Source organism: Sylvia atricapilla, chromosome 10, assembly GCF_009819655.1.
Source record: "Sylvia atricapilla isolate bSylAtr1 chromosome 10, bSylAtr1.pri, whole genome shotgun sequence".
NCBI classification, from domain to species: domain Eukaryota; kingdom Metazoa; phylum Chordata; class Aves; order Passeriformes; family Sylviidae; genus Sylvia; species Sylvia atricapilla.
In genome coordinates, this window is record NC_089149.1 from 23694353 (window position 1) to 23722273 (window position 27921).

General features: G+C 38.9%; 1 protein-coding gene across 2 annotated transcripts; it reads right to left on the minus strand.

Moving 5' to 3' along the window:
- Window positions 1–1135: 1135 nt before the first annotated feature.
- GK5 (glycerol kinase 5) lies at window positions 1136–27827 on the minus strand. 2 transcript variants are annotated; one of them, XM_066326344.1, is made up of 17 exons: window positions 26850–27827; window positions 24520–24668; window positions 21244–21337; window positions 18224–18299; window positions 17717–17810; window positions 16646–16777; window positions 15737–15812; window positions 15051–15112; window positions 14889–14962; window positions 14512–14572; window positions 13279–13405; window positions 10722–10826; window positions 8297–8382; window positions 6989–7092; window positions 5643–5702; window positions 3281–3414; window positions 2321–2591 (listed from the first exon to the last, which is right to left on the minus strand). In XM_066326344.1, the coding sequence occupies exons 2-17, from the start codon at window positions 24553–24555 to the stop codon at window positions 2584–2586; spliced, it is 1329 nt and encodes a 442-aa protein (XP_066182441.1). In that variant the 5' UTR covers window positions 24556–24668; window positions 26850–27827; the 3' UTR covers window positions 2321–2583. The 2 variants fall into 2 exon arrangements, with proteins under 2 accessions (XP_066182440.1, XP_066182441.1); XM_066326343.1 differs by lacking the exons at window positions 2321–2591; window positions 24520–24668; window positions 26850–27827 and adding exons at window positions 1136–2225; window positions 22393–22524.
- Window positions 27828–27921: the final 94 nt, after the last annotated feature.

Below are 27921 nucleotides of genomic sequence, written 5' to 3' on the forward strand. Positions count from 1 at the left end.
TGTTGAATCCTTTATTTGTAGTGAAGTTTCTCTCCTGTAGATTTGAGGCTAGTGAGAGAAAAACAGCTTAAATTCCTGCTTCAAATTAAACAGTGACAGTGGGAAAAAGGTTATCCAGAGTGTGTCCTCTAGGACACCACCTGGAGCAAGAGCACTACATAATGTCTTGGGTATCTTCTTTCTCTAGCTGTGCCATTGCCAGGGTGAAAACCACCAGCACATAAAGGTGCAGTATCAGGCACACAGTGCAGAGTTGCCTTCAGCAGTGATTTGATCAGAATCAGGTTCAGCTCCCTGTCAGAGCTCTGTCTGGGAGCACTGCAACATTGCCTGCTCAGCCTGACAAAACCTCCAGGCTATCAAGAGAACCTAAGTCCAGGAGCCTTTGACAGAAGGGCAATAGGTGGACATTATACCCAGGCAGATGTCGATGAAACTAAACTCTCTCAGTAAGAACAAAGTGCACGGTGCCAGTGACTAAGGCACAAACGTCTGCCCAGAGTGGCAGACTTAAAGCCTTTCTGCTTGCCTTGGAAAGAGAACCTTCTTGCTAATGAGCATTTTCTTTAGCAGTGACTCTGTGATGACACAGAAGTCCCAAGCTGAATACAGGTGTTAAAGCAAAGCAATTGTTTCACATATCCTGTAAGTGCAGAATCTTACCTTACAGCAGCAGGAGTGGAGAGAATCTCGTCGAGGGACTTTATACTGGAGTCTTGGCACTAGGGCCTGGCATGTTACTAGAAATCAGCAGACACACTTGCTTCTGCACTTCATTTAAGCATTCACATTAAAGGAGGTTAAGGAGAATTGGAAAGATACCCAGAGAAAAGAAAATTGCCAAGATGTAGCAGAGGTTGAAGGGCAGAATGTAACAGAAGAACAAGAAAAATGGCATGTGAAGCTAGGGCTGACAAGTAAAAGAGATGGAGTCTGAACACAGCTAGAGGAGATGCTCTAACTCAGGGTACATGACTGAAGGAAACTGAGGAAATTGTGTACGATTTGATCTTCTATGTATCAGCACAAGAAAATGAATTATAGTTCTTCAGCCCTCTTTCAATGACATTTAATCTAGAAACATTTCTTATCTCCAGTGTCTGTGGAATACAAATCACCCACAGCTTGAACTTGGTATTATTCTGAAATTAAAATGTTTAATCATTTACACATAATTCTGAGAAAATTACAATAATTTAATATTAGAAATAAGCAAATATATAAGAATAATTAACTACACATTTCTTTAATTGCAATTTATTTGTTTAAAAAATACAAAAGTAATTTATAGCTTCAAAAATAGACTTTTTACTCCCTTTTAGCTAATAATAATAGGATTTAAAAATGGCCTTGAAGATAGTAGTAGCCAGTGCAGATTTTTACAAGTTAGATAGCATACCTGGAACTAGTTTTAATGTATCTGTGCTGGCCACACCAGATAAAATTGCTTTTGGTCTTATTAAATTTTTAAAAAATTGAGCTACAAGCTAGCTACAAAGTATCAGTTACAAAAATCCTGGATTTTTTTTAACGGAGTGTTGAAAGCCTATTTGCTTTTGTATTTCATCCTGATCTAGTGCACAGATAATGTGATCACAGCGCCTAGTGTCAACCAAAAGGTGGTAAGAGGCTACTGCCAAAACAATGTCTTTGTACACAACTGAATTCCTCACAACCCAGCCCCAACAATCATTTTGTTTCTTACCAATGCCTAGGGGACTAAATGTGCCTTTTACCCTTCCTCGATGATTAGCATAGCCAAGATTCTCCAGATCCGAAGGGAGCTGCTCAGTAGCAAACCCATCAGTGCAGTACATGGTAGGATTTGAGCAGCTGGGCCACCCAAAGGAGGTCACTGAAGGGACACAAATGCTGCAGCTGGACCACAGCTGCCACAGGGATGATGGGAAGGTTCATTACAGTATGGTAAGTAATCCAGCAGCAGGGGGGGGAACTGAAATACCACACAACTTATAATATCCCATCACAAATTCCAGTTATGGTTTTTTTTACTGTCCTGTTAATGTCCAGATGTTATAAAATATGAATTAAACCGTCTCAGCTCTTCTAAAATAAAAATGCCAATTTCTACCAGTGTGGTGAGTGTTTCATTGCTTGCAGCCATGCATCCATAGCAGGTCTGTATTCCTCTGAATCCTTTTGGGGCTCAAACACTGCTTCTATTTGCCTTAGCTTCATTAGTTGTTTTTTGTCAGTCCAAAATCCTATAAAAAGAAAATTCATTCTCCAGCACAACTGCAAATATGTTATTTTTCAGTTGTTTTAATCTATTTCCAAGAGATCCAAAGCAGAAACACAGTAAGAAATAATGACAGCTTTTCTTTACTCTACCAACAACTTTCTCAGAGGGAAGCATATTTTTAATATTGTGAAAATCCTTTCTGATAGGATCCACTTGTTTGGAATCCTGACAACAGCGCATCTGCTGAACTGGGATGGTTTCCAAGGAACAGCTCTGGTACACTGAAGTTCCCTTAGGTTTCATCCACAAAGTGCTTTTGGTTGCAGGTCCTTCTCAACGAAGGGCCACAGAAACCAAGACTTAGCTGCTTTCCTACTGTCTTAAAAAACTGTATAAATGGCAAGAAACAGCTGGTGTTACAGATTCCTATTAATTTATGTTATTAAATCATTCTTGTCTGTCAAGGGTCTCAACTTTCTAGCACTTTCAATTGCTGAATAAGTCTTACAGAAGCATGAAGTTTTTACCTTCATCTGTGTTATTTACATATCAAAGCACTTCAACAAAAACATGTTTTGTAGGTACATATTAAGCAAAACCATCAACAGTTTGTAGCTTTCAGTCTGGTTAACAATATGAAACAATTCCGTGTGAGTAGAGCTGTTTTTCTTGTTAATAATTTATTTTGTACTTCCATCCCTGTGAAAACCTCGAAGGAGAAAGGCTGTGTTCACAGAGCACAGGACACAGCTTCAGTGGGAGTGACAGTGCTGCAGGTGAGCACGGTGGCTCCCCAGCCAGCACCAGTGTGGGAATGGACATGGGGTGCCTGAGTCAAGGAAGAGGAGGCTGCAAAGACAGAATTCACCTTTCTTCTCTAGTAATACATCCTTCTAATTGTGCTGTACAGAGAAATATAAACACTATTTACCTAAGATTCTCACAAAAATGGCTTAAGTAATCCTTTGGGGGGAGGTTACATTATTTCAAGTTATGCCCTTTTTTGTCTGATCTCTTTTCTATTGTATTTACAATATGCATTATAAAGAGGGAAAATATATTTTAATGTCTACGTACCTGAAGCAAGGCCTGCTAGAAAAGCTGCACCAAGACTAGACATGTCTGCATTTGCAGGTTTTTCTATTTCCTTATTAATTAAATCTGATGTCATCTGCATGACAAAACTATTATTACTGACACCTCCATCAGCTCTATAGGGAGAAGGGAAGAAGTTGTTAAAAAAAATGTGTTAAGTGCTTATTGCCAGCATTTCAGAAAACGACGTTTGGTATTTCACACTTATGCATAAATCTTCCTGTCACTCATACACAAATGCATTTCCACTTTATGGGTAAATTTAGAGGACAGAACAAGGTGCCAAAAAAAAGAAGAAAAAAAAGTTTATAGACTTGGAGAGGAATGATTGACAGATGGGGACACAGTACACTATCAAAAGCTCTGAAAGGTCTGGCTTTTAGAACTGTACATCATCTTGGCTGAAATGTTAGGCTTTATAACAGAACCTTTACATAGTTACCACTACAATATGACAACAGTCAAAACCATGACACCAAACAAACCTTTTCATATGTTTTCAGATCTGGAAAAGATCTTTTTCCTTACTACAAAATCTTTGTAGTAGTTAGCTAAAATACCTTCACAGTTGCTTCTTTTTAAGAGGAAGTTCAGAATGAGGCTTCCACCTGTCTATTTTCTTAATTTGAGACTAATTTAATGGAGAAAACTAGAACTTATCAGTGCTAATCTTTAATCATCTGAGATTTCAAAGTAATTACTCTTATAAACAAAATAACTATAACAAAACTCAATCTTGGAAATGTCCTAGATAGATTCATTATGCTCTTGTACTCCAATACCAGCTATGTATGGAGCTGTTGCTCTGTCAAATGTGGTGCAGAGAAGACATCTAGTGTTTATTGCTACAGAAAGTGTTGGGTAATAAAACTCAATATCTGCAGGACATGTGGACTAAAGCTGAGGGCTCTTTCTCTGTGCTTTCCTTGATTGTGTTGAGACAAGCAAAGAGAAGCAATATCAATCTTTAGAGGACTAATGAAAATAATGCCCACAGACCAGAAAGGAAGGAATACAAGACAACAACTAAAAAAGGAGTAAATGAATTTATGGGATAAAAACAACAACAAAAAATCAGAGGTAATTGACAGATGCAAAAGATGTGCAGACATAAGGATGGCAGAGCACTTTGCAACCTTACTGAGAACCCCACTGAGTGTCTCATTGTTTTAACATTTAATCCACAAGCTGAATTGCTACTGTTTTTATTTAAGTAATACAGACACTATACAGAGCTGCAATTTTATATCCATTAATAAAAAATACCATGATCATGCAATTTAAAGCTACATTGCAATATAAATGGAATCAGAATTCTAATGCTCCCTAGGCTGTATTTCTACGCTTCTCATATTTTAGGAGTTTTTTAAGAGTTTGCACTTTTAATGTGACTTTTCAGATTTTGGATGCAATTTTCTATGTTAAAAAGCTTCCTAAGTAATCAAAGTTCTGGCACTTTTCATCTTTTGTTGAAACCCCTAACCCTGGCTGTTTCTTCACCTTTGCCTGCTCTCTCAATATGTGATAGAAAGCAGAAACTTTTACCCCCTCCCTCTCCTGTGCTCTTGCTTTTTTTCCCACTGAGAGTTTGATTTCTGTCTACATGCCTGCCAGTCCATTCTTCCTTTGCAGAGGCACAGGAGGGATGGGAACACTCGCCTCTGCTGCTGACAGCAGTGCCACGCTGACCCCTGGCTGCCCGAGGGAGGAATTTTGTTGCCATGCTTTCTGAGCCTCAGAGGATTGGAATTTCTGACAACTGCTGTGCTCAAAGAAGGTCCCTACCAAAACGTGCAATGTGGTCTTCCAGCAATGTTTCATTCAGCTAAATGCTGTGCAAGCATATTCTAGGAATTACAGTTACCTCACTAAATTTGATATAGTTCTTCAAGGATTAAAGAAAAGCCAATGTCTTAACAATTGAATTGTAAAACTAACCTCCCTCTTTTCCTCCCAAATAGATCCAGTTTTAACCAATGTCTTGAAAAATTGTCTGTGAAAGACCCAGCACAGAAAATGTCAGTATGAAAGAATGATGACAAAGGGTAGAATGACCTTTGTGGTGGGCACTGCTCACTCCAGTGCTACCTGAAAACATGGATATGCCTTCTTTTTTAATTTCTGTTTTAATAATTAGAGCACTTCATTACTCCCCTACTAATAATCACCAATGCCAACAGCTGTGGGTAGACTATTGCTGCTTAAGTTACATTAACATTTGACTTGGAAATCATCTACTTTTAAACAGTAGAATTTTTACAAAAAGATAAAATGCATAATAAAGCTCAAACCTGTTTAAAAGCCAACTCTTATATGTCAAATTCAAAAGTTATGGGGAACTTACCGAATAGTTCGAAGAGGAATGTGCACCTTCTTCACAATAATATCATAAAGCAGTTTGTTTCTTAAAATAAAAATATAGTTGAATTAAGCTTTATATATTCCATAAAGAGCTTTCAGTATCTACAGTCAGAAAATAAATGCAAGGCAAGAAAACCCTCAGTTCTGCTAGGACTGCTGCAATAGCTGAAAAGTTACTAGAATGCATAAACGAAAAGCCCAAACTCACTGAAACTGGTTTTTGGTTTTTATCACTGCTACAAAGGAACAACTTGGCTAAATCATGGCCCATTCTATGGCAAGTCACTGTGGAAGGTTCATTTTTCCCACTGAAAGGTACTGATGGGTTTCTAGAGATACAATTGTTTTGATGTAACAAGTGCCTTAGAGTGTGGAAAGTAGGCAACAGTGCTAATTAGAGTTTATCCAGCCATTCTATAAGGGGAATATCTGAAGCCTCTAAGTTTGATTTTTTCTTGAAACCATTACATTTAATGCGAAAAAATCTAAACACAAAGGATATCTACTTTATTCTCGTTATTTGTATGCAGTATTTGAATGAGATGGATGAGCTCTTAACATCCCTTAACATCCTTCTCAAGACACCCATATGTCAGTTCAGAAATTACTGCATCTAGCTTACAGTGCAGAAGAAAAACGCATTAGAAACCAGCTGCAGCAATTCAGAATGCTGCTCTCCCTCCAGCTCTTTTCTGAGCTCTTTGCAGGAGATTTTTATGCCCAAAGCAAAGGTGTTGACTGCATGGAAGGAATCACATCAGTGCTCCCTAACTGGCCTCAATGCAGGCTCAATTTGAGCTCCATTCTGGGGGTTGGCAAAGCAGTGAGATACTGATGTGCTATCAGCAGTGACATCTTTAGCCTTCACACATCTGGAACCTGCTATCCATTCTCATCTTTTAAGATGTTTAAGACGCCTGTGACTTTGTTTTATAAAACACCCACATTTCAAACTTTAAACAAAAGCTAACATAAAACTTCCAGCTGTAGAGCTACTTTAAACACAGCTGGAAAGGACTACAGCTTCTGACAAAACACTGTCAGGAGAGGAAGGACAAACTTCAAACAGAAAACACTTTTAAAACATGCAGAAAAGAACATTATTTAACAATCTCTATATGATTGCTTAATGACAAAAAACTCTGAACTAACAAATATACACAAATTTATTTGTAAAGTGTTAAAAAAAAGGAAGCAGCTAAAACTCCTTTCCAGTCTTACAGTAGTGTATTGTACAAACTGTAAAAGTCCATGTATTCATTTAACACTGCTGATCTAAATAAAAGCAAATATAAGACAATATAAGCCAGATAATTGAGCAAGCAGTACCTGAAAGCTACAGATTCCAATATAGCTCGAACAAGATGGTTTCTGTTAGTGGAAGGGTTCAGCCCCATGAAAGAGGCACATAAATATGGGTCATCCCCAGAAACCTGCAGAAAAAGATGTCACCCTGAGTTCAGTGAATTCTATTTGTAAGCGTTTGTGAAAGAAGTTAAAGAGTAAGAATAAAATAACTTACGACAATTACAGGCAGCATAGTGAAAGAAGAAAAGGGAAAACAATATGTAAGAGGTATATAGTGTTATTTTAGCTTACTCTGTGAACAGTGTAAATTGCTTCTTTCAACAGCAAAACATTTAAGTGACTTCTTCCAATTCAGACAAACTAAAAAATACTAGTCCACATATTTTCCCTTTAAAATACATTTAAAGTGCACACAAAGTGTCTAGGACAGGGCACACTTATATTACTGATATTGCTGTTCTCTAACAAGATTTCACACGTCTCCTCCTGAACTCCTGAAAAAAAATGAATTGACTTTCAAAAGTAATGCTGAAAAGGACAATATTACTTTTTATTGATGTATACTACAGCCTGTTATCACTGGCACTGAAGGAAGCTGGGCTATCTGGAGAAGAAATTAAATTCTTCTTTGCTTTGTTCCATTAGCATACACAACTTAGACAAAAGTTAGGCAAGATGTTAAGTTTCTTCATAAAAAACACTAGTCCTGGGTATGATCAAACTGAGTATGGTTAACTCAAACTATTAGCAACACACCAAGAGATGAGCTTGTATCACTGAAGGCAAACAGTTATTAAGACTTCTAAGAAAGAAGTGTATTATACTGAGTTTGATCATTCCCAGGAGAAGTGCTTAAGTGTTATCTTTGCTTTTCATAACACTAGGACTTGCAATCTTGCTAATATTTACATACTTTAAATATTCTGATGAATTATAACCTACACCTTGAAAAAAGGCAGAATGAATTGTTTTTGAACAGTGATTAGAAGTATTGTCTCAATGAAAGCTCTGCGCTTCATAGCATAAAAGCCTGTGACATTGTTTTGCCTCTCTGCAGGCATTGCCTGTGTTACTGGGGGCAAATAGTTTATCTGCCCATCACTGCTTTTCCCATTTGGTAGGGTTTTCCTCAAGGGGAGGAATGGCATTTGACCGTTCCAATATGACAATGGCCTTCATGCACTGTGATGGGCAACAGACAATAGGAACCTCAACAGTACAGAATAAATACTGTGATAAAATACAGATTATTACCTTTAAAATGTAAAAACTAACTTTAATTGAGTTACTAAAATATATTTTTGATTTTACTATTAATAATAATTTTACCTGCAAACCTGGAATGAAACAAACACCTTGAGAATCAGCAATACTCTTTGCCATTTCTGCTGTTTCATCTACATTGGTGAAAAGTTCTGTAAGGATACAGAGGTTGTACAATGTTATTATTTCCTTCAATTTCTTCATTTTGCTTCACTAAGAAAAAAAAAATCTAGAGTCAAGACTACTCCTTTTGTAATATTTTCAAACTACATGTTCTAAGGGAAACAATCTCTTTATTTCATGTCCATCAATAATCCCAAACTATTCACATGAAGGCTAAACTCAAAAGGATCATCTCCTAGCTGCTGTGCTGTAGCCTTTTAATCTTCAAGACATATATGGGAATTAAGAATGATAATGGTGCTAAGAGTGCTAAAACCGTAGATTCGTAGAACATACTTTTTCCCCCCATGCTGTTACTGTCAGTCCAACCACCTAACAACTACAGAGAAAGTCCTTAATATCCATATTTTATCAGCATCCTCAGTATCTTTACAAGTGACATAAAGTAATAGATCACCCTCTTATTGCAATAATACCTCCTGGGTAGACACTGCTTTTATTCTCTTCCCTGCCAGATGACTCCTTTCATAAATCTACAGAGATTCCTCTTTAGCTTGTTCTTCACCCACATGCAACTCTTGTACTAGCATCCATCTTCCACAGTTGTAACTAGTGATGTCCTTATGTGGCCACATAACGTGATATTACAGAAGACTAGAGGTCTGTACATGAGAGCTATTGCTTTTTCTTGTCTAAAAAAGTGTATTTACCTACTAAAGATAAATTAGTTTAATCTAGCTCAACTTACCTTTGAAAACCCTATCTTAGTAACTTATCAAGAGTTTCACTTTACCTTTGTAACCCTTATGAATTTGTGGGAAAACTATGGATTTTACTCTGCTCAGACTAATAAACCTAAATCACATTTTTTCCTTCTTGCTGTCTTTGCCATTACTGAATTATACATATAGTACCTCTACACCAGGACAGAAAATCAAAAATTAGGTAAGACTGACTTCATAAGGAAATTCCACATACTACTACTACTTCAAAACTCTTAGAAGCTATTTGATTCCACTAAAAGAAGTCCACTAAACTAAGTTTGCCTTGCTGCAGAAATTGCTACTTCCAAACCTTTACCACTATTGTGTCTCATCTTCACCCACGTTGAGCCTCACCACCCTTACTGAGGCCATTAGCTTACCTTGTGTTTTGGCCCAATTCCTTCTGTGGAGCTAAAGTTTTTCCATTCTCTAAAACTGATAAAATTTTTTGAATTCTGCTTCTTTGCAACAGTATTTCCAGAAAATAAAGGCCTTACTTGTTAGAGAGTTTAAAGCAGCTTACCTTTTATTTATCCCATCTCTAAAACATTCCCCCCTCTTTTTTTCCTATGGTAGCAACTGTAGGTCATGATCATTTTACTACTGACTAGCTAAAAATCCTTTATAATTCAGCATATAGCAATGATATCCATTTTAGGTACAGATAAATTCTATATGGATAATTATCCATTTTAATTATGGAATCTGAAGTAGCAAGCTTTTATGTGTAGCACTGACACTTGAGTCTGCAGCACTGAACTGTGTATTGAACTGAGTAATTTCCTCCAAAGCCTAGTGGCTGTTATTCTCTATGCTCAGTCAAATGTTGGATGAAGATGTGAGGACCAGTCTGAGTCATGCTTAACCCTTAGGGGCACATACCAGAGCACACACATGTACACATGCACCTAAAGCTGACAGCTTCAAGAAATGTGGAATTTTGTGGTGAGTTACACTTGAGGAAAACCCTTCCCAGACAGTCCAAAGTTTGAGACACTAATCACTTTTTCTCATCCTAGTAAAAATGTACTAAATTTCAAAGCAAGCCAAGTAAATTTTGAAGTTCTAATTAGAACACTGAGAACAGGTGTCCTATGAACAATCAGTGGGTTTGAACATCAACTACTACAGAGGTAGTATTTTCTTAGTCTGTCATTAAACCAAAATGTGAAACCTTTAATTACAAAATAATAACAACAGCCAAAAGGCACATTACGTTCATGTAAAGCAACTTACTGTTACTTGCAAAGTTCTTCATGTTATTTTCATATAAATCAAACCTGTTATTCGTTATGAGATGTACAGCTCAAGACCTCTCGAAAGCAAGTGAGGAGTAAAATGTTTCCAGAAAATAAAAGCCTAGTTAGGCAGGACAGTCTGAGGCAGAGACTGAAGAGGAGATGATTGTGCAAACCAAACTCCCTACAGCAAACACACTCAGCAGAGCGCCTACTAAACACTGTGCATTTCTGCTGTCCAAAGCATGTAGACTACTTCCTTCAATTATAAATAATCAAATCAAATCCAGTAACATAGCTCTGAACCCACAGAACAGCTTCTTAAGTAGTTATATATTTCAGCCTCTATAAAATTAAAGATCTTACCTATATCCTGAGCCCATTTTATGGCTGTGCCGATGTCTGATATGGAGCCTTCAATTAAGTAAACAACTTCTTTTCCAATCTTCCAACCAATCAGTGGGTAAAGACCTTAATCATTTTCCATGAAACAAAACGCTCAGTTCAATTAAATGTTTCCAGAAAAACATGTCGAAACATTCCTCACAATAAATTCACCTAAATATATATATAAGCTTTATTCAATTCCTTTGTAGAACCCAAGCTAAAGAAGTCACTGATGGAGGTTAAATGTGTTGTTTAAAACTTTTATCTATGTTTTTCTATTTAAGTCCATGCAACTTTCCCCAAGGGCTTCTAAAAAGTAAGAGTTTTTTTTTCCCCAAAACATAAAGCATGAAGGCTTGGCTCTCACATGGGAAACACAAAACTGAAACAGACATACACACACAAAAAAAGTAACACAAACTTAGAGCATAGATGTTATTCACAGAAGAGGATGAAAGTGATATACTTTTTAATTCCCTGTTTAATATGCAATGATTCCTCACACAGAAGGTAAAAAAGAAACCAAGTTTCACCTGCACTGAAGCTGGAGAAATGGCTTTTCAGGTCACTAGATGAGAACCCAAGTAGTCAGTGGTCACTACAACAACCTCACCCAATCAAGCACAGTAACTGCTGGAGTGAAGAAAGCACCCAGACTTCCCGAAACCCTGTTGAGGACTCAGAGATCATGGGTAATGCAACAAAGGCAAACGTGTCCCTGTGTACCTTTACAAGGGCCAGAAAAACATCAGAAGGATCCAGGGGTTCTCTCTGCTTTCTCAAAGTGACTGATGTATATGTTCCTCACACAGTCATCTCCAGTTTGTTTGCCTGTGTCCAAATGAGTTGTGTGGGAATACCAGTGCAACTGCAGAAATGTGTTAGTGCTAGAGGCACTCTGGTGCTTACAGTGTAAAACCATCAGCAGCACTGATTAAAGTCTGTATTTGTCTCTTGAAAGGGGAATGTAATACATATAACTCCAGATCATCTGTGCAGGTGTCCCTTGAAATCATTATTTTTCACCAAAGGTAAAACCACAAAGAAAAAAGCCCAAAAAAAGATTAACTGAGCCACAGATCCTAAAGAAGAGCAGCTAATTAGGGACAGAGACATCCATCCATCACGTGGCCTCCCTAAAGATGCTCACACCAGAGTCTCTAGCAGTAACATAATCTACCTCTAGAGAAGAGATCCCCATGACACTTGGCATGACCAGAGGTATTGAGAACCCTCAGACTATCAGAGGTAGCTTCTAAACCTATACAACATAATTCCATCACTGAATTGTGAGAAGGCTGTTCTTGAAGGAACTACTTTTTTTTTCTTTTTTTCAAACTATTATATGTAGGATCTAAATGTAGACCAGAAACTACAACAGCAGCTAATGAATAGCTTGCACAAGGATGCTGCAGGGATTTAAGATCTTTCAGTCTTAAATACATATGTCAGCTTTAAAGATTGAACGCATTACATTTCATGCCCAGGGCACTGAGAAAGTCAGGCACTTAACTTGTGCCACTAACCATACCCCACAACAGCCAAAGAACAGGGAAAGTAATTTTAACATAAATAACAGCCTAAAGCAGTTGAAGATTTTAACTCCTATCAGAATACAATAGCTAAACTGAAAAACATTACAGCCTTCTTTTTGCTATTACATTTTAACAGACTACATATGTATTATTACCTAAGTAAAAGTATCAAAATAATGACATAATTAATTAGCATAAAAATAATTTGCATTCATAATGAATTCAATGTCTATGCTATTGAGTTCTGACACATCTCATGTATTTGCCAAAAGTCCTTCAAGACTTGAGCTGGTAAAATTCTCTTTAACATACTGCTGTCCTCCTTCCCAGCCCCACCCCATCTTAAGCAGCAGACATCCTGAAATCGGTAACTCTTTAAAAATATGCCAGACACAGAGAGACTGTGTAGGCAAATTTACTTCAGTATCACCTTCAGTGTTGCTCTCTTGACAAATAGCTATCTCAGACAAATTAACAAGCTTGACAGACCACAGATGGTCAGAATGACAAAGTTTTAAACACTAGAAACACACTGGGGAGCCCATTTAAAAAGAAAAGTAGTAACTTCTAACCCTGCATTATCTCATTGCAGGTGCTTCAATGCATAAAGGCTCAAGAGGAGGAACTTGCAGTCATTCACTGCAACATTTTGATATGAGAAGCCAGAGGACCAATCCCCTTTTTCTCCAATCCTGTATAATAGTGCTATGAAGAACATGTGAAGGAAAAAACAAAACAGGAGGGATGCAGGTAGCAGATATAATCACTAATGATGCCACTTAAGTTCTCTTCCTGAGAAGCTCACTTTAGAATAACCAAAATTTACATTGGTAATTAAAATTTTCCAATCTTCTCTTCTGAAAGAACTCTCAAGCTGTTTTTCTACACCTACAGACAGAAGGAAAAGCACAGCCCTGTTTTATTCTTTTGTGTAACCTCAGCACTAACAGCTATCAAGGAACAGCTGAAAGAATAAAATCCCCAAAACTTCACTGTCTTACTTCCCCGTGATGCAAAGAGATGCTCTCCAGTATTGACATTCCAGAAACCACCTGTTCCCATGGTCAGTTTAACATCTCCCGGGTGAAAGCAGCACTCTCCAAACATAGCTGACTGCTGATCAGCTACCTGCCAATGCAACAAAAACAATGGGACAAGTCAGCTACCGACTGCCGACCTGCAATGCTGGGTTTGAAAACATCTCTGTAAACACTTGGGAGCTCTGAATACAAGTAAGCACTCAGGAACTGAGCATTCAGTGAGGACTCATTTACAATTTTTAAAGTATTTGCAGGCCATTACAACAGTCAGACTTATTACTGGCATCAAATTACACCAGGTTTAGACACAACCTGAATAGCTGTAGTACTGCTTGCAGCACTGAAAAACATTATGGAAACAAAAGAAGTATTTTGTGGTTTAATGTTTAACAAGGATAAACGGTGCATTTACAATCCCAGGGAGCAGAACAGAGTAGCTTGGCCTGAATGCCTTTTTCTCCAAAGAGAAAGTTGAAGTTCTGAGGTCTTGCCTTTCTTTTTCCTTGATACCCTTCCTGTACCAAATAATTCCATGTTCCATTTTTCAACAATGATGATGGTTATTAAATGTATTTACTTATGTATTTGCCTTGGTGAAGCAGTAAGTTTACAGATAGATTCAGTCCACACTTCTTTAAAATAAGCCAAATTCATGTTAGCTAAGGGACAGTTTTTTCATTTAGCTCAATTCAAGCTGATTTTGCTTCAAATCATCACTTCAGGTTTCCTTATCCTAATTCTAACTACTGAGGAAAGAACATGTTATTTGCCACTTATTTTTAGTGAAAAATAAAAAACGGATAGAAGGTACGACAAGTGGCTCTACTAACAAATACTTTTACAGTTGTTTGGTCTTACTGAAGTCAAGCCAGAATGGACTCTTGCATAACTTTATACAGAACAACTGATTTAAAGGCAGATACACACATTATCAGAGCTTAGAGTCCTACACTCAGTACTGAGTCATTTGGTCACACAACCTTAATGGACCTCAGCCTTAGAAATCCCTTCTTGATTTTTTTCTCCTTCTTCACCCTAAGGTTCTAGACTGAGTTTCTGGAGAAAAATTCAACAATCAATTCTATTGTAGTTAAGTCACAGAGAATGAATAGAGAATATAGATTCTAAAGTACTAAATCACAGCCAAATAAATAGAGTATAAACACACAGGTTTAAGCATATATTTTCACTTACCACTGCCATTATTGGAATAGGTACCCCAAATATTTCAGAGTCAGTTGATCCAAAGTTGAAGCTTAAAATAAATCACATTAAAATTATCTTTTTGTTAAAATGAAATCTAGGTACATACAGCCTGGGTCTGGATCACACATAAAAGATAATGCTACTTTTATTTTAAAGGAAATATTAAGACTATTGCTTTAAGAAACACAGTAAAAAAATTCTGGACTTCATATACTTTTATATAAGGTATAACTGTATATAAATTTTTGTGCACTTGTGTATTATTTGGCCTGTGCAAAATATTTAGTATTTCTTAATTAATCACAATTAATTTAGCAATTAAATTAACAATTATCATACTCTTTTAGTTATGCCTTCATAGTTACCTTGTGTCTTTCACTGGTGGATAAATAGACATAGGAATAGAAAGTAGATTACACAAAGTGTGACTCCAACATTTCTAAAATGAAATGGAAAAAGTAAAAACATTAGCAACCCTCTGAGAAGCACAATAAATGGCAACAACATTCTTTGTGAACAGCACATACCGTAAAGGGTTCAAAAATGCCTGTAGAACTGGCATTTGAGTAATCTGTAGCATACACAGAACCTAGCATGAAAAGAAATAGAACAAAGTAAGATTTTTAGACATCCAAATACTTAAAGAGTTTTCTTTAAACATCTCATTGGCTCTCATGAAATATAAATCAAGTGTGTATGAGCAAAATCAATGATACAATGAGCACGGAGATTTTACCTGCTGCTCCCTACAATGTGCACACATTAATTACCTCATTTCCTCTCACAAATGTCTCTAGAACAGCCAACAGCAGCACACCAACTGCATCATAATCTGACTGAGTCATAATCTGACTCCTAAGGCATTAGTCCTCAGGATAGAAACTTGTCATTCTTCCACATTTGTAACAGTTCTTTGTTCTTTTGCTTTCACAGGTACTTTTCTTCAATCAACTCCAATTAGCTGTTAGTCCTCTTACACTCTTAGAAGGCTGATTACACTGAATAAATATTTCCCTTCCAGGTAGGCCCAAAGAATAACTAATTCCTAACTTTTTTGTAACAGTAAATACATTACAATTTTTACTGAATATACAAAAGCACAAATTGCAAAAAAAGCATCTGAATTCTAGGATATAGAAATGACAAGTACTGAACATAATTTCTTAGATTCCAGTGTGTTTTACTGATATTTAAGAGGAACTGTAATGTTCACCTTTAGTCAATCTATACAGTAACCACGTGTCAACTGTTCCAAAGCAGCAGTTGTTTTTTTTGGCAGCTTCTTCAGCCTGGGGAAAAAAAAATAGATTAGAAAAATAAGTATTTACAACTGGGTACAATAAGAGAAGCGTATTTACTGATTTCTTTTATTATTTTCTTCATGATTAATCAGAATGTCCTCAGAAAATAAGTCTCTGATTGTAAACTTTTCTTCTAAAAAGGTTGAGTTGGCTATTTAACTAATATTATCCTACAAGTTCATGCTCCTAAAAGAAAATAAGAACACTTTCTTACAGCTGCTGCTAAGGGAAGAGAAGCAACTGATCTTCTACTCTAGGGGCATCATAGCCTTATGAAAAGAACCTTATAGTCACAACTATAACAGGGCTCATCAGTGCACTAGGTTAATCCAGCACAACTTATTCTACGTGAATTTCCAATTCACCAAAATGCAAAATGAATTGTGCAGTATGGTATTATTTGTGAAACTGCAAAACACTGGACTAATGCAGAGTGGAGAGGTAAGAGAGTGCAAACAGCTTTAAAACAAAGTACAATCACTAACTGTATAAATGTATCAAGTGAAATAAGATTATTTTCTTATGTTGATTCTGTATGAGGAAAGCTCTTTACTACTACACATTTCCAGAATAAGAGTAAAAATTCCTACAGATGTAAGTCACTATTTAGGTAAACAGGCTTTGAACATTATCACAGAGCAATTTTTTTCTGGTTTTTCTGAGAAGAACAAGCCAAACAAAACTGAAGCAACTATAGCAAATAGTCACAGAGCCATGGAAGGTACCTGAAAGAGCCCCATTCAACCTGACCCTGAACACCTCCAAGTCACAAGCCATGTTTATGACTTAAGAAACCTACTGTTTTTCCTTTTCCAGCTTACCTCAGGTATGTTTTTAAAAACCCATGACAACTTCATAGAAGTCTGATGTGTTGAAAAAGTAAGAAAACTGGGTGCCAAATATCGATCATTCCCAGTCAAGAAATGAAGCACTGTAAAAATAACATGGATTACCTGTTTCAAAAGAAAACAGTTACTTAATTTTTAATCTTGCCCTTTAAAGGTTACTGATCAATTACCTTTAAGGGATGACAACACAGATGAAAGCTGCTGACATGAGATTAGATTCAGAAAGCTAGAACTCCTTTAGAGGATTATGTAAGGATCTTCATATCAACAGCCAGCCTTCCTGCAACACACACCACAGGAAAGAGCAGCTGCTCTAAGCAAGGCTGCTGGAGCACTGACAGCCACTGCTCTGCACTGCCAACACTGGTCACCCCTGTGATGTGGCTGACAGCATTACATACTGTTATTCCAGTGGAGGTTCTCTTACAGTTGACAAGCTCACTCATGACTTAATAGATTTACTGAAATTTAATCATTAATCAAGTTTTCACAAAAGAAGTAACTGGCAAACCCAAGAATTTAATTTCTTACTGTGACTGTGCTGGTTAGTTTCCCTTAAAGGAAAAGTAACTTCTCTTTTAGCACTTAGAGTAAATCTTTCTCTTCTAAAGGTATGAAGACAAACCACAAACAGCAAAAAATGTACTTCCTATAGATAATTTGAGCAAAGGGCACATGAAAAAAACAATCCCGGAAATCAAAAGCCCAAACCACTTCCAATTCAGACCTGCCTACATCCAGAATCTATGCTGTAGTGGTGTTAACATGCAGCATTTTAATATAACATACTAAAAAGCAACAAAATAAGCCTTAGACCTACAGCTATCTTTTTCCATAATAATTACTTTAGGCTACCAGTACCAAACTTTTTTCTTGGTACTATCTTACATGCTAATATCGCTCAGTTAAATGCTTTTAGGCCACAGCACATGACATCACCATGTGAACAGGACACTTGCAGTATTCCATATAATCCCCTTATTTGTCATAAAAGTTAAACAGCTCTAATAAATCCAAGCAGTATCTGGATTAGGGCAGTCTTACCTTCAGCAGAAGGGACTTATTCCAGGAATTCACAAGTTCAGCACTTCTTAAGTCTTGCCAACTTATGAAATTATGAAAGGGTTTCCCTGTCTTCCTGAAAAACAGTATTTGAACATTTAAAGCTAGAAAACACAAATTGCCCAAAACATTAAACATTATTTACCATTTCCAGTCAGGAAAATAAGCACTAGGTCAGTTCCTATAATAACTGCATATCCACCTGGTGGATTTGAGAATTGCTAAATCAGCAAACAGACATTTGGAGTGTCAGACTTCTCACCAGAATTAAAAATACATATGCATTCATCTCTTTCAATGTACAAAGAACAAAAAGGCCACACAGAGTCTGTTCTGAATTACCCTAAGGTGTGGCTGTGCAAACACAAGAGAACATGAGTGACTTGACAGTTTTTACTCTCGACTTCAACACTTCTACAGCCTGTTTCCATCCAGTCTGTGAATAAAAATTAATACAAATTCATTTTAAAGAACACACAACATACATACTTGTGCCATGTAATGAAGGTTCCTCTCTGGGTGGAGATGCCAAGACTAGCAATTTGCCTCATGTGAAGTCCTGCAGCTAAAAACCGGAAATAAATGACAATCACAAAAAAAGCATTTATTAGGAGAAACAAACAAAAAAAATTTCTTCAATGTAACTATAAAGCCTATGGAATACTCAGAAAATAATAGTTTATGAGAATGTAAATATCTATAAATTGTTCAACTAAGTGTTTAGAGCAGTTAAATATTAGAGAGCTCCGAGTCAGACAATTGGTTCTAAAGCAGATAAATAAACCTATGTATTTTCCAAAAGCAGCTGTGGCACACTGACCCTTTCCAGCCTCTGAAAGGCCTGTTGATACTAACAGGAACAATCTCAGAGACAGGCAGGCAGATTACATATGCCCACATAATCAATTAGAATGTGTATTTCATATGGATGAATGTGAATGAAAGCACCATTACAGACCTAGGGAAAGAATTTCTATAAAGAAACAAAACTAGATCGATCTTGCAGGCAGTAAATAGATAAATGTGAATATGCCATGACTTTTTGCATCACTTTGATAATGACAAGTCTCACTTTAAATAATTCTTAAGCAATGTTTCAAACTTTCTAAGAATGAATTTGCTTAAACCAGGTACCACAAATGCAACAAAGTATACTTTAAAGTCAGAAGTACAAGTATGTACTTGGAAGTACAAATATGTATTTGGATATACACCAATTTTGTTGTTAAACCTTACCTTCAAATAACTGTTACAGAACTTTTTTTCTAATGTAAGTGTAAATAATTAAGTATGCCCACAGCTATTTTCAAAGCAAATAGCTGTGGTCAGCTTGCTAATTAACTCCAGCCATACTTAGAGAAGCAAAACTACATGAAGAAAGTACTTCTGTAACTTTTCCACTTAAATGACAGACTACCCACCCTGTCTTAAGTACTGCTACTCTGAAGGGCTTTCAATCCAGCTCCCTGAACAAATCACAGATTAAGTAGGTCTTGCTCATAACATGTTCTCATGTTCATTTTCACGTGTAAAGTTGCTCATTTGTGTGAGAATGTCCACAGACTTTACACCCAACACCCTCTCAGTGACAGAAGAGATTTCACAAAGAAAGGACTGGGCTGCCCAGCTCTACCAATGTGTGCTTCTGCACCTCCCCTTTCTCTGGATCCCTGTGTTCCTGCCACCACTGCTATCAAATCCTCCATCAGCTGGAAATTAAACCAATGCTTTCGCAAGGCCACCTGCTCCACCTGCCTGCACAGGTGCTGGTGGCAGGAGTGTACAGGAGGAGGACCTGGGAGTGGGTGGCCTGAGAACAGCTTTATTTCTTTTTCAGGCAAAGCCATACAAGCACTTCCACAGCTCAGTAAGGACAACTGGCATGTGTTACTCCTTCCCATCTCCACAATCTGCACGGTCCCACCACTTTCCCTGTGTCAGCTGTCATGTTCTCCAGACACCCGCATAAGTGGAGCTAGCTTCCATTACAGACAAAAACAAACCTAGAGACAAACATGGATATTTTTCAGTTAAGCTGTCTTTTGGATGGAGTGCCACAGCCAGAAGTTCCCACCTTTAGGTAGCACTGAACTACAGCAGCTCATGCACACGTGCATGGAATCCCAGGTTTAGCTCTGCAAGCCCTACAAACCCAAGTGTCACCGTGCTCCTTCTGCTTCCACACAGCCATTCCTGCCCCTGCTACCACATCCTCTTTTGCGTCAGCACAAACACTGGTGAAGCTCTGCTGGCATAAACAACCGGACAGTGATCCTCCTCAGGAAGCTGTCCTAGACTGAAAACAACTCTGTACAAAAGGGGTGGCACTGCTTCTTTTGACAGCACTGTGAGTTATGCTCACTTACACACCCACTCAAAAATGACTGGCCAACAATGTGTACAACTTGGCTACAAGGAAATCTTCCCTTTTTAAAACTAGCTGAAAAGTCCTGCTTCCCAATTTATCCCACAGAATGGAAATGAAGGAAGACAGTGAGGTCTTTGGGGGTTGAGGCAGCATTGCTGTTCTTGTGACAAAAAAGGTGTGGCTGCTGACAAAACAAACCAAGAGCCCAAAATAATCTGCTTCAGCTTACACCTGGGGATATTTACTTTTCTTGGACAAGCATGAGCAACGGTGGAGACCAAGCAAGAGGGGCAGAACAGGAGGAACTCAATTAGTTGAATGAAAGAGTGCAATGTACACACTCTTTCATGTACAATGTTTCAATGTACACACCCAAGGAGGCTGGGGCACTGTGGGAAGACAAGCTGGAGTCCAGTTGACAGTTCACAGCATCAACATGGCACAGAAAGTGATCCAGAATGGATGGCAGAACACTGGAGGTGGATTAATATGAAAGCTGTGAGAGTTGTGGAGAGTAGGTTAGAGCAGCATCCAGAAATGCGGAGGAAGAAAACCCATTATAGGTTTGTCAGAAAAGGGAGTTGTATGTATTTAGTGTGTGGAGTACTAGGAATTTTTAGGCTAAAGTACAAATAGAAAAGAACAGTAATACAGGAAGAGGACAGTAAGAACCACTTAAAGTCTGAATGGGAAAAGTAGGAATGTCAGGTTGCAATGGAGTGAGCACAGCTCTGCACACCCCACATTGATTCTCTCAGACACTCACACTCAAACATACAAAGTGGCACCAGAACAACGGGGCACTGGCAGGGGAACAAGCCTGCTCTCTGTTCCTGCACACAGGCACTGCAAGGACACACACTGGGGAAGGATGCATACACAAAGAGCTGCAGCAACAAAGTGCTGGCACTGATGCTAAATCAAGTATTCATATTGCTTCTGCTTCAATCCTAATCTGGCCCCAGTGAAAGGAAAAAGGTAATGGAAGTGTCCTATTATACATAATGACTGAATAGGCCTTAAAGCATGTTGCAGACCAGTGCCCAGATTTTCAGTCCTAGCTAAAAATTGTTTTATTATCCAAGTAACTAACTTTACTAATTTTCATAAATCAATCATTTCTCAAAGTTTAAGCCCTTACCTTGTACAGTCTCTTTTATTACAGCAGTGAATTGACTCCATAGCACTTCAGGATCTAATTCAACCCATCCAGGATGAGGATAAAGTGATTCTACCTGTTCGGGAAACACAAATAGCAGTATTATGATCCCTAGTTTACAGAAACCAGTAAATACATTTGGGTTGTTTTGTTCTTCATTTTGCAACTCTCCTGTAAGAGTAGAAATAACAGTGTAACTCTTAAAACATTGTTCAACTTGGGTGTGCGATCTCTAGAAGACCTCCTCTGTTCAGGGGAAATAAAGAAGCTCAAACCCCTTGAAATAAACTCCAAACCTCTTGGAAGAAAGGAACCTGTAAAACCCGTTTTAGGGCTGCAAACAGGAAAGCAGGTGTCTCAGAAAGCTGTTTCTGTCGCATTGCTTAATTCAGACGTCGACGGCTCTGAGCTTCTCAGTGGCAGCACAGCAGGCCAGGGAGCACCTGTCAGACGAGCTTCCAGCGACAGCGAGGGGCAGCTCCACCGAGAGCAGCCCCTTCCATCCACGAAATCCATCCGATTTCTTACACCTCTTCTCGCAATAGGTAACAGTAAAAAAAGTTAATTCTGGAAATTGCCTTGACCCTAAAATCACGAGCCGTAGGAACCAAACGCAGCCTGAAATTCCCGTTCTAAAGTTGACACTTTTTCACACGGCACTGTTACATGATGGGACGCGGCGTGTGAACACAAAGTCCTACGCAAATCTCAGCTATGCTCTAACAACAAAAGTGGCTTTGTTCAGGCAGAGATTGGTCGATAAACGACCTAAGGTAAGGTAAAGGGGAAAGGTGGGAGGGGGTGAGCGCCGAAGTAAGAGGCTGAGTGCTACGGCGGTGCCGCGGCGGTCGGGGCTGTGGGCTTCCTTCGCCCCTCTGGAGGGGGAGCCGCTCGAGTCCGCCCGGGCTCAGGGGACCAGCCGAGCTGGGTGAGCGCCTGCGGACGCCTGCCACGCCGAGCCCCGACGGGCAACCCCCGCAGCCTCTCGGGGGCCCGCAGGCTGGAACCGCTCCGAGCAGGGCGGACACGTTCGGCCCCGCCGGCTCCCGAGACAGGCGCTGCCGCCGGCGGCTCTCGCCGCTCGGCCCGGCTCCGGACCGGGGGCGCGCCCCGCGAGGCGCCCGCACTCACCTTCCTGGAGCTGGAGCCCCTGACGGCGGCCGCCCGGTCGTAGACGTGGCACTTCACCACCGTGCTGCCCACGTCCACCCCCAGCACGTACCGCGCCGGGGCGGCCCCGCTGTCGGGCTGCCCGCACGGCATCGCCCGGCGCGGCCCGGCGCGGACTGAGGGCGGCCGAGCGGCCGCGCCCGCCTCAGCCGCCGGGGGCGGGGCTCCGCGGCCTCCGCGCCGCCAGGGGGCGCCCGTCCGGACAGGCCGCGGCCTGCGAGCGGCGCGGGGACACGGGCACAGCCACACCGCCGGAGACAAGCCTCGCGTTTGGGCTGGGCACTCTCTGCACAAATCTACCGCATGCACGTAAAATAAGGCTTTTCGTTAAACACCAAATGTTAAGGGCTTTTCTTTTATTCAGCGAGCGCCAGTGGGAGGGATGCCCACGGTGCGATGCTGAGCCCCAGCGCTCAGTCCCTGACCCCAACTTCTCCTTACAGTGAACGAGGTGTGTTTGCTCCTGGCCTTTGTCACTGAAGGCACTCGGTATCCATGAACAAATTACACATTGTTACACAAAGTCATGAGCTGCAGCAATTCTCCGGTGCCATCAGTTTGCTTTACAGAGGGAACAGCATCTAAAATTACTGTTGAAACAGAATTAGGGACAGAGATGTTGCTCTATTGCCCTTAGACAGAGTGGTAATTTTTAAACAGAAATAACCAGAAATACTCACGCTAAACTAATAAAATTCAGAATGCTCAACCCAAACTAGTTCCTGTAGAATTTAGTTGTAACTCAAACATAATCAGAAGAGTTAGTCAATTCGTTTTAACTCATTTCATTGGAGCAGAAAAAGCAAAAGAAAGGGTTGAAAATATTTTGCCCTTAGACTTCTGGTTTGGCTCCTCTTAGAAAAAAACTGCACTATGAACAACAAAACTATTATGTGAGATAAGTCTGGCATTATTGGATCTTTAAAGCAGGAATACTACCGACAGTGAAAGCCACATTAAGAAGAGGCTTCTCACCTCACATGGGCAGTCACAGAGGTCACTGGGACAAAGGTACAGATCACGGGGAAGCGAAGGCACGTGAAAGAGAAAGCCAAGAAACGATTGCTTGACCTCTCCTTCCTAGGGAACAACACATTAACAAGTCACAATCTCTTTAACTTTTTATTCTCTTTGACTGTCTCTTGACATGCAGCTAATTGATGTATGTCCGAAAGGTACCAAGTACTTCAGTATCTGACAAAGAATACTTTCCTTTAAACTAATCTATCAAAACTAACAGCATAATAAAAATAATAATTTAAAACTTCTGATGAAAGCTCCCTCAGTAAGATTCAACATGTGTAACATGTACAAAAGGCTAAAACCTCTCCAAACATTCAAAAATTAAGAAGCCTTAAGAAAACAGGCATCTAGATTTCCTTTGTATTCTTGCAGGGCCTGCCTCCTGCACGATTAAGCAAAACTTCAAAACAGAAAATGGATGAAGGTTACTTTTTTCTTTCACAAGCTCCTAATGTAACAAATACATACCCTTTTGATTGCATGGAAGTGACCACGTAAAGTCGATTTCTTCTTGCACACATCTTAAATTCTCTTTAACATGTTAACAAAGAACTTAGATGTATGGAAAAAGATAACCTGAACCAACTTGCAAAGTGTCAATGCATATGTAATCTGTCACAGAGAGCATGTATTAAAATTGCTTAATTTATGAGAGGCTTATGAAATACAATTTTTTAATTATTGTTCTGTTTGTAATGTCATAAAAGTGATGCAATAAAAGAGTCAACGTGCTTTGATATATGCAGAGCGTGTCCATACATGACTCATCTGGCATTAGTTTATATTGTTCTCTCAGAAACGGTATCATTTCCACACATGCACTCTTTGTCTGTCCAAAACCTCTGTCACCCTTAGAGAAAATTCTTACTGTCAATGTGCACAAAAGCCCCAAGTTCATCTTAGCATAGGCAAGAACATTCAACTTGAAGTAAAAATGTATGGGCACTTTCCTGCTAACAAGCCTGCATAACCCACACCAGGACCCTGAGTCCTCTGTTTGGGTGAGAGCACGTGGGTGCCACGGCACTGCTCACAGAGGGAGCTGGCACACCTGGGGCCACATACCAAGTACCTCAGCAGCCATGTCTTGTACTTCTGCATCTTCTCTGCTGAAATCCTCCATTTCTTTGCTCTCTGGAAAGCATGACTGGTCTTTTTTACTGGGTTATCAAACCAAAGGAAGGAGTGGAGGCACTCCAGGGACCTGTACAATGCTGTAGCAAAGGGAAGAGTTATTAAGTAAAACAAATCAAATGGCAGAACATCAGGGTCAAGAAGATCCTACACTGCTAGCAGGGACAGCAAAACCCCTATCATGAGTAATTTATATTGAGTATTTCTAAGCAATGTCATCACAACACAGCATGTTTCATTCAGCAAGAAATACACTTTATAGGATGATGCCAAGGCAAGAGACCTTGAGAGATGGAACTGCTACAGACCCAGCAGACGTAATTTCCCAATAGAAAACTTGACACTATCTTGATATTTTCTAGTACCAGATTATTAAATAAAATTTCCAAATTAACTGTATTTTGAATAGTTAACTTGCTTTTTTCAAAAAAATTAAGTACTCTCAGGTGCATTTCTGTTGTGTGACTGATACACTGGAGCATCTTCATTCACCTAAAGCTTCCATTATGAATCAAACTTGCCATTGGCACTGCTATCAGGATTCCTCACACTCAAATCTTGTAGAGCAAGATTCAAAATTTTAATGCATGGGGTTTTATCTTCTCTTCCTCAGCTGTTTTTTTGGTCAAGCTGCATCTATCCTCCTACTGTCTCCTCAAACTGTGAGTTACCATTTTACCCAAACACTTAGCTTTACCTTTTTAACAAGTTTTAACATTATGAAAGCATAGAGCTGGGGCCCTTTGTCAGCTGGCACATAAACAAGAGCCCACTAAGTCCTGTTGCTCCACTGGCTGGTGCAGCCCACATCCACCATTCATTAAGACCTGAAAACTTAACAGACAGACCAAATGAAAATGATCTTTACTCAAATGTTGCTGCAATAACTTACCATATGACCCTTTCTCATTAGTTCTTCCTATATTCCTATAAGCCAGAAATCACCCCTCTTCCTTTGGTCAACAGACAGAACCACATGCAATGACATCACTTGATGAATCATGTTAGATTTGTGGGTCATTCGAGCTTTAGGCAGCCACGGGATGTTTCTTAAGGAGTTCCATTCTTGCTAAATCATCCCACCCTCACACCACAAACTGTACCAACCCAGCAGTTCTTGGGGCTCCATGATGAACTATTATGAAAGATAACCCAGGGGAGAGTGCCAATCAGAATAATTCCTTGAAAAGGTTCATAAGGTGGCAACACAGTTTGGCATGAGCCAGAGGGAGCAAGTACTAAGAGACTGGTTAATCCAGGATTACCACTAGAGTATTGCACATCAAATCTGTGCCCACATGCATGCATGAGGTTTTGCACTGCACCTGAGGCACAAGGAATCCTCTTCCCTTCTGCCAGCTCTGCAACCCAAGTAAACTTTGACAGGAAATGAGGTGGACTTTAGGACAATCAGGTTGTAAGCTAAGAATTTATCTACCAAAACATGTGAAGTGAAAACTGTACTTAATGCACTATACTTAATAATGAAACATTAACAAAGTACTTACTCTGTTTATATTTCTTTATTTGCCTGTTATTTTTGACTTGGCCTATGGAATATCTGCATTTGGAGAAGAGCAATGTCTATTATCAAGAGAGTGTCCATCATCCTCTGCATGTCTCATAAGGAATTACTTGTACACTGAAAATGACGTAACTATGAATAATTTTAAGAAAATGAGTGATTGAGTTCGTGTGTATATATATGTGTGTGTGTGTACATATATATGATGAATGGTCTATTCAGGGCTGAATAGCTCTTTAAAAGAACATTTATTTCAAGTCTAGAAATTAACAAAAAAAAATTAAAAAGACAGAAAAATGGCCATCAATGAGGCTTAATTAGAACAAGAGGATGGATATACTAGAAGCTGAAGGGATGAAAAAGCAGTTAAGAACTATTGTTTCAGTAAGACCTAACCATTAAAAATAACTTCAATTACACAAAATACACTAAGTGTGATTATCAACTTTCAAAAAGCACTACCAATGCACAGATGTTTTACTGACAAAGTTTTACCAGAAAAAGTTTTAATGGAAATTGCTTTTTCTGTCTTTTCAAATAATAGATATCAGGTTTTCTATATGCACTGGATGGCATTGTGACCATTCCTCTGATTTGTATTGTATTTCAAAGCAGAAATGAAACAGGAAATTTGTAAATTATAGAAAAATAAGACTAAACACCCACTGAAATATTGACAGCAATAAGGAACTGTTGTTGGAACCATAGATTCTTTTAATAAAGAACAGCCACTTACCTTATGATATCAGTTTCTTCAAAACATTTATCAGTTACAGTCTCAATATTCAAGGGTCCTCATGCACCTGAATTTGAATTCTTTTGGCCAAGAGTGTGTATTCAGACTGCCCTTATGCCCTTGATGTCACTGTGTCCCCTTTCCAGATACAGAAAGAGAAGAACATAACTGTCTCTCAATAGTAAGGAAGGCTGATTATGGAATACATAAGGAGATCACATTGCAAATAGAATTAAAAAACATCCTTACGGTAAGTAACAATTACTTCTTTGAGATTCCTCACCATCAGGGGTCATCTAAATAGTAGTTTAGATCAACTCAATTAAATTGAACAGAAGTCCTGTAATTTTTGAATGGGAGCACCCATGCAAGATTTATTCCGCAGTAACTGATCTATTTTCAACTTATCCCTTAATTTAATTTGCTTGACTTTTCTTCAGTGCTATATATCGAGATGGTAGAACTCACCATGCAGGGTAACAGCAGTTAAGAGTACATTGACTAATCATTGAAAACAGTTTATGAAATGCAAGATTTTATCTTGGTTTCTCTAAGTTGGGCAATGTGACTTGAGTGTTTACACCAACCAGACTTGTTCTGTACAGAAACACCAAGGTGCATACACAGCTACACAAAGCTGCAGTAGCTGGTCATGCTAGGAGTGCATTCCATCCTTTATGCTGGTTACTTTAAACAAGCTAATTCACAATAAAATGTGTAAAAAAGACATTAACATTCTGCTTCTCAGCCACCAGCTGGTTCTCTACCTTGTTAACAATCACTAGGACTGAGCTTATTGGAAAATAATCTTATTGACTTCTCTATAGGCTTGGGTTTTTTAAATCTAACTGGTGACAAGGCCAAAAACTTTTTGGAAGATCGGTCTCATGTTAAATGCTTTTAATTGCAAGGTGACCAACAGCCTTTTGAAAAAAACCTCTGTATTTTCATCTCAGTTACAGTTGAAAGCCATAAGGAAAGAGTCTGGAGGGCGGGTCCTGCATCTGAGAATCACAGAAACTGAGTTTCGTGAGATTTAATTCATATAGTAAACTTCTGGGTTGGAGCATAC